At 36.5% G+C, this 7,329-nt stretch overlaps 1 protein-coding gene across 1 annotated transcript in view; it reads left to right on the forward strand.

Annotated features, from left to right (window-relative positions):
- Positions 1 to 6,491, forward strand: part of NUP54 (nucleoporin 54) — a 29,649-nt gene extending 23,158 nt beyond the window's left edge. The window contains exons 9-12 of the mRNA XM_012744161.3: positions 1,274 to 1,381; positions 2,495 to 2,614; positions 2,950 to 3,060; positions 5,673 to 6,491. Coding sequence (XP_012599615.1) covers positions 1,274 to 1,381; positions 2,495 to 2,614; positions 2,950 to 3,060; positions 5,673 to 5,801 — 468 coding nt within the window. The 3' untranslated portion in view covers positions 5,802 to 6,491. The remainder of the gene's footprint in view (positions 1 to 1,273; positions 1,382 to 2,494; positions 2,615 to 2,949; positions 3,061 to 5,672) is intronic.
- Positions 6,492 to 7,329: the final 838 nt, after the last annotated feature.

Genomic DNA, 7,329 nt, shown 5'->3' on the forward strand with positions numbered 1-7,329 from the left:
CATTCTGAGGTTAATTCCTATTAGTTGTCAGTAAATACTATGAATGCTAACATTTCTCTTTTTTTAGTTATTACTGGTAGAAGATAATGTTATAATTACTCTTGTGTCTGGAAGCCCAACTTTGACAAAATTAGGATGGATAGGATGCCTAAGTTACATAGTATAAAACATGGCTACCTAATTTTGTCCCTTCAGTTTGGCCTGGCATTGGAAAGTTTCTTTAAAAGATGACATGCGCAGGTAGACATGCTAAAATATGTCTCACATAGTCTTATCCTCTTCCTTATAACATGTCAGTGTAAGTCAGTGACTGAGAATGATTCATTATGATTGGAGTGCTTTAATGAAATGGTGAGATTTTAACCCAGTCTGTAAGATTAAGACTTCATAAGGCAGAACAGTGGGATTTTAGACCAGGCGAAAAGCAAATCAGAGGCATAGAATTATATTTGGTCATATAATTAATATCATTCCTTTTCATCTCTGCTCTCTCCAAGTATTCTATAACAGTTAATATTGGACTGAACTGTACTTCCCTGAAGAAATTAGATTCAAGGCTAATTACCTACTAAGGCACTGCCTGGATGGCATCTTATAGATCTTTTTTTTTTTTTGAGACAGAGTTTTACTCTGTTGCCTGGGCTAGAGTGCCATGGCGTCAGCCTAGCTCACAGCAACCTCAAACTCCTGGACTCAAGCAATCCTCCTGCTTCAGCCTCCCGAGTAGCTGGGACTACAGGCATGCGCCACCACGCCCGGCTAATTTTTTCTATATATTTTTAGTTGTCCAATTAATATCTTTCTATTTTTAGTAGAGACGGGTCTCGTTCTTGCTCAGGCTGGTCCAGAACTCCTGACCTTGAACGATCCTTACGCCTCAGCCTACCAGAGTGGTAGGATTACAGGCATGAGCCACTGCACCCAGCCCATCTTACAGACCTCAACTTTTAAAATTCAAGCCTAATGTTGGCTCTAATCTATAACATTACTTAAAATTCCTTAATTATTTCTGAAGCATATGTTTTATTTTTTCTATACATTGTCTCATCACTAAATTTCCTGGACCTTTAAAGAAAATTTTGAGTTGTACTTTCAAAATTTTTACATGTATAAAAAGGGAAGAAATATAAAAATTGATTTAAGGGAAAAGAGTTTATATTTTGAGGGCTGAATCTCAGGCTTATCTGAGAATTAGAATTTGCATATTATACTTCGCTAAATAACTGTGATGTCTATACTTGATTTACCTAAAAAAAATTTTTTAAAACAACAGATCATATCTGAAGACATTAGTGAGCTACAAAAGAATCAAACTACAACCATGGCCAAAATTGCACAATATAAGAGGAAACTCATGGATCTTTCCCACAGAACCTTACAGGTAGTAATATGGAATTTTTTCTTCAGTGTTTATAAGATTATATGTGCACAGTATGTGCTAAATATAGATTTTCATAATAGGAAAAATGGACTAAAAGGAAATAATCTGAAACTAAAATTAACCAAACTTTTTCAGTGACACCTACAAATTGGAAGAGAGATCTCTTGGTAAGGTTAGGTGAGGAGAATCAAAATATTTTAAGTCCATATCTTAGAGAGTGAGGGAAAACAGTGAAGAAATAAGGTATCTTGGTGTGCGGATAAGATCACTGATATCTAGTTTTCATAAAATAGCAGAAAAACAGTTTTATTTTGAGTGCTAGAAAACGTAGTGTAACCATAATGGTTGAAAAACAACAGAATTTCCAGATTAATGAGGAACTCAAAGAATGAATCGCAACAAAAACAGAAATTATAAAGTATCATGAAAACAAATATTTGTAATCTCAGAAGTAGTCCAATAAAAGTTTATTTATTTATTTTTCTCACTGTTACCCAGGGTGGAGTGCCATGGCATCAGCCTAGCTCACAGCAACCCCAAACTCTTGGGCTCAAGTGATCCTCCTGCCTCAGCCTCCTGAGTAGCTGGGACTATATGCAAGCACCACCATGCCTGGCTAATTTTTCTATTTTTAGAAGAGATGGGGTGTCACTCTTGCTCAGGCTGGTCTCAAACTCCTCCTGAGCTCAAGGATCCTCCCACCTCAGCCTCCCAGAGTGTTAGGATTACAGGCATGAGCCACCTCGCCTGGCCAGAAAACCAATTTTAAAACTTCAACATTATAGGCTCATGTTTTTACATAAGGAATACTTGATTTTGAAAGGTTGTAAATGTCTAAAACTGGCATTTTGTTGCCCATTTTTTTGAGTTACCTTTTTAAAAGCCATAAAATACCATACTTTTAAAACAATTAAGTTTACATCAGTGTATATTATGTGATAACCTTTGCCTAATTAAAATGGACAAATATAATTCAATTCTTGAACTATTAAGCCCTACTATATTGTTAGTATAATTTTCAGCTGATTTCTTTCAGCAACTAATTGTAATAAAATTACTTGCATAACTGAAGAGAGATGATTCTATTGGTATTGGTGGCTTTTCTTTGCATAGGTCCTGATTAAACAAGAAATTCAAAGGAAGAGTGGTTATGCCATCCAGGCTGATGAAGAACAGTTGCGAGTTCAGCTAGATACGATTCAGTGTGAACTAAATGCACCGACTCAGTTCAAGGTAAGCACTTCTCAGACCATAAAGCTACATTTGTTTCAGGTAGATCTGCAGAAAAATGTTACAGTCTTCAAACAGGAATTTTACATACTTATGTTTATTAAACATTTGCTCCTTTTAATTAAAACCTAGTTTCTAAAGTAAACTCTTAGTTATGGTTCTTTTTGCTTGTATTAGTGCTTCAAATAATGTAATATACAAATGCACAGATAATGTATAGGGGGAGAATGCGAAAATTTTAATAGATGGTTTTCAAAACTGTCAAAAGAATATATTCTCTTTTAGAAGTGGGGGTGGTGGTGGTTAGCAGTTGTAATTTGACTCAATCTTATTTTTAGGGTAGACTAAATGAACTGATGTCCCAAATCAGGATGCAGAATCATTTTGGGGCAGTCAAATCGGAAGAAAGATATTATATAGATGCAGATCTATTACGAGAAATCAAGCAGGTAAGTGTTGCACGAAGGTATACTCTTTAAAGTTACCACATCTATTAGGATTTATTATTATCCAAAAAAAGAGTAGTATTGGTGAGATGGTGAAGAAACTGGAAGCTTGCACTTTCAGGGTAATGTAAAATGGTGCAGCCTCTATGGAAACAGTATGGTAGTTTTTTAAAAAATTAAAAATAGAATTACTATATATGATCTAACATTTCTACTTCTGAATGAATACCCAAGGAAGTTGAAAGCAGGGACTCAAACACATATTTGTACAACTATGCAGCAGCATTTTGTTGGTTTTTTTTCCTGAGACAGAGTCTCACTCTGTTGCCCGTTCTAGAGTGAGTGCCATGGTGTCAGCCTAACTCAAAGCAACTGCCAACTCCTGGGCTTAAGCAATCCTCTTGCCTCAGCCTCCCGAGGAGCTGGGACTAAAGACATGGACACCACCATGCCTGGCTAATTTTTTTCCTATATATTTTTAGTTGTCTAGCTAATTTCTATTTTTAGTAGAGACAGGCTCTCGCTCAGGCTTGTCTCCAACTCCTGAGCTCAAATGGTCCTCCCACCTCGGCCTCCCAGAGTGTTAGGATTACAGGCGTGAGCCATTGTGCCTGGCCCATAGCAGCATTATTTAAAATAACCAAAATGTGGAAGTAACCCATGAGTCTGTCAAGGAATGAATAAAGAATATGTGGTGTATATACACAGACAATGGAATATTATTCAGCCTTTAAAAAGAGGGAAATTCTGACACATGCTACATGAATAGGCCTTGAAGATGTTAAGCAAAGTGAAATAAGCCAGTCACAAAGGGACAAATACCATACGATCCCACTTACATGCGGCACCTATAGTTGCCCAATTAATAGAGTAGAATGGTGATTGCCAGGGGCTGGGAGAGCAGAGGATGGGGACTTACTGTTTAATGTGTACAGAATTTCAGTTTGGGAAGATAAAACTTCTAAATGAAATGGATGATGGCGAGTGTTGCACATGAATGTACTTAACGCCATTGACTTACACACTTTAAAATGGTTAAAATGGTAGATTTTATGCCTGTTTTACCTCAATAAGAAAAGCAAATCATCCCCTTTTTTAAAGATGAATTTAGAGGTAGTAGAGGCAGCAAGTGCCCTAGACATTGCCACTCAGTGCAGGCAGCGGCAGCACCTAAGTGGGTGTTAGAAATGCACCATTTCAGTCCTTACCCCACAGCTGCTCAGTGTGCATTTTTTCAAGACCATGGAATGATTTGTGTGCATGTCAAAGTTGAGAAGCAACTGTTCTGGATCGTGCCTTCCCAGCCTGTTTACCACAAGTTACAAATGTGTTCAGTTTCTGGTCCCCGCAACCCTGGGGACCCAAGTGGAGGCTGGGTCTAAGGCTCGCCATGTATGAAAAAGTTGGGAAACACTGCTTTGGCTTGTTTGCCTTAGTGTAGTTACAGATTAGCTTAACAAAATCTGTCCGGCCATTGTGTCTAAAAATATATTAAGATGGTAACTTCTGTGGAACATATGAGGCAGGACTGTTGGCATGGCTCTGAAGATTTTAGATGGTTATCAGTGTCATCAACAAACCCAATTATGTGCTTTGCAATGGATATTACTGTTTTATGTAACTAAAAAACTAGTTTGGCTAAGTTCTTGGAAAGTACACATATACTCAATAATATTCCATTTTTTAGGTATTTACAATAAAATTAACAGATTCTAGTCTATTAAAGAGTTTGTATATGCAATAAAATTGCGACAAATACCTTTTTTAAATTTTAGCATATTATGGGGGTACAAATATTAAGGTTACATATATCGCTCATGCCCCCCTTGAGTAAGAGCTTCAAGCGTGTCTATCCCCCAAATGTTGCACATCTGACTCGTGGTTGTATATACTCATCCCCTCCAGTGTTTTATTTGGAATTGAATCATGGCTCACCATCTACTTATGATCTTGAACAGGTTACTTACCTGTATCTCAACTTAACTATTAGAGAGGATAATGGTACCTTCCCCCAAAGGGTGCTCAAAAGCATTTTAAATGACTTGAGTGAATACCAATAAAGCTATTAAAATAGTGCCTTAATCCATAAGACTCTTAAAAATGTTAGCATCTGTAGTCATCACAATATAATATGTACATCAAAACATAAGGCCAGGCAAAGTGGCTCATGCCTTGTAATCCCAGAGGCTGAAAGATCGCTTGAGCCCAGGAGTTTGAGGCTACAGTGAGCTATGATCATGCCACTGCACTCCAGCCTGAGTGACAGAGAGCCTATCTCTTAGAAAAGAAAATTCTCAGTTTTTAGAATGATTTTGTTCATCTAGATTTGAGTACATTCTTTGAGTTCTATTGTATCATAGCTTTGTTTATCAGAGATTGACAAGAGGAGTAGCTATCTAAAAAACATGTTTGTTGAAGATACTGTTCATCATACATTTGATTTTATTCTTTATAGTGTGTCTTACACTGTCATACAAAGTGTTAGCAAAAGATGTAGTACAAATGTTTAAATATGCATGCCTGCTAGATCTAGAGCAGTCGCTATTGCTGATAGTACTTTTCCTGTGAGTAGGTTATTAGAATCATACATTAATATGTTTTTACATTCATTCTAGCATTTGAAACAACAACAAGAAGGCCTTAGCCATTTGATTAGCATCATAAAAGATGATCTAGAAGATATAAAGTTAGTAGAACATGGATTGAATGAATCTATCCATATCAGAGGCGGTGTCTGTAGTTGACAGTTCACAGACCTGTGTTAGGAGTTGTGTGAAATGCGTCGTCTTTGTGCATCAGGCCTCCTTAAGAATGAAACTGACCACATGGAGGGAACAAAAAACAAAAAAAAGGTAAATAATCCTCTCCCGGCTTGGTTTTTTGAGGTTACTAACAAATTACTGTTCATCAAATCTGAAATAACATAGTCACCTCACAGCTCTTCAAAGAAAACCATTGAAAGATTTATATCTAAAAGCTGTTACTTTAAAAAAGTACATAATTACCAAAAGCATATGTACTATTGTACATTTTTACAACAGCATTTTCTTAAATATAATCAGTGTTTAATGATTATTTGTCCATTGAACTTGTACTCTGCTTTCCATAGCAAGTAAATATAAAATATCTACTTTGCATATAACAAAATAAACTGTATAATTACTTGACTGTTAGAGGTTTATACTTCAGAATGTAAAATGTACATCAGTTTTTATATTTGTGAATTCATCTGTGGGAGGAGTAAAGAAAATCTAAAAGTATTTAATGATTAATGTGGTTTTCTTTTTCTATAAAGATTTAAAAATATATTTTTATATTTATTTGGAATTTACAGAACACACACCTAAGCAATTAGGATATAACAAAATTACCATTTTTGCTATTTTTAATAAAGATTTATTAAAAATGTAAACAAATAAATTCTTAATTTGTAGTTTTATATAATTCTGTCTGGTGCTTTATTTGGCTTTTGGGGAATGATCATTTATGTCCATACAGTTACTAAATTCATAATCAAAATTCAGGAATTTTAGTCTTAAGTCTGATTTCCCTCCTAAAGACAAAACTTCAGATGTCTGGTATAAAGAATTCCCTAATATGTCATTAGCATCTAAAAACACTAAAAATCTGACTTAATATGCAAGTGATTTTTTTAACATTTTAAATAGTATTTCTGACTACAGACTACATACTTGGGTTGCATCATGTTGGCCCCTCTTCAAATGCTTTAACTGTGCACTTCTGTGTGGTGCTTTGGCTTATGTGGGAAGGTATCGTAAGACATGGCCCCATCCCTGTGAATCTTGCTCGTTTCACTGCGGGGATGGCAGTGCGTGTGACACACGTCCGCCCTGAGAGCCCACGGAGGGGACTGCTCCTCCGGTGCTGACTAGATTATGGTTGTGGAGGAGACTGGGAACTTTAAAACTATTCCTTTCTAAGTTTGCAGCCACTTTTGCCAAGTCTATGGCATACAAATTTTTCTTCTACCCTTTTTCATCATACTTTTCCTACCCATTGACGGGAATTTCTCTTTGTCCACATTTTCTCCTTGGCCTAGAACAGGCATCCTCAAACTATGGCCTGCAGGCCACATGTGGGTGTTTTTGCCTGTTTGTTTTTTTACTTCAAAATAAGATATGTGCAGTGTGCATAGGAATTTGTTCATAGTTTTTTTTAACTATAGTCTGGCCCTCCAACGGTCTGAGGGACAGTGAACTGGCCCCTTGTTTAAAAAGTTTGAGGACCCCTGGCCTAGAAGATAGGCACTTC

The sequence above is a fragment of the Microcebus murinus genome, chromosome 26 (genome assembly GCF_040939455.1).
Source record: "Microcebus murinus isolate Inina chromosome 26, M.murinus_Inina_mat1.0, whole genome shotgun sequence".
Taxonomy (NCBI): domain Eukaryota; kingdom Metazoa; phylum Chordata; class Mammalia; order Primates; family Cheirogaleidae; genus Microcebus; species Microcebus murinus.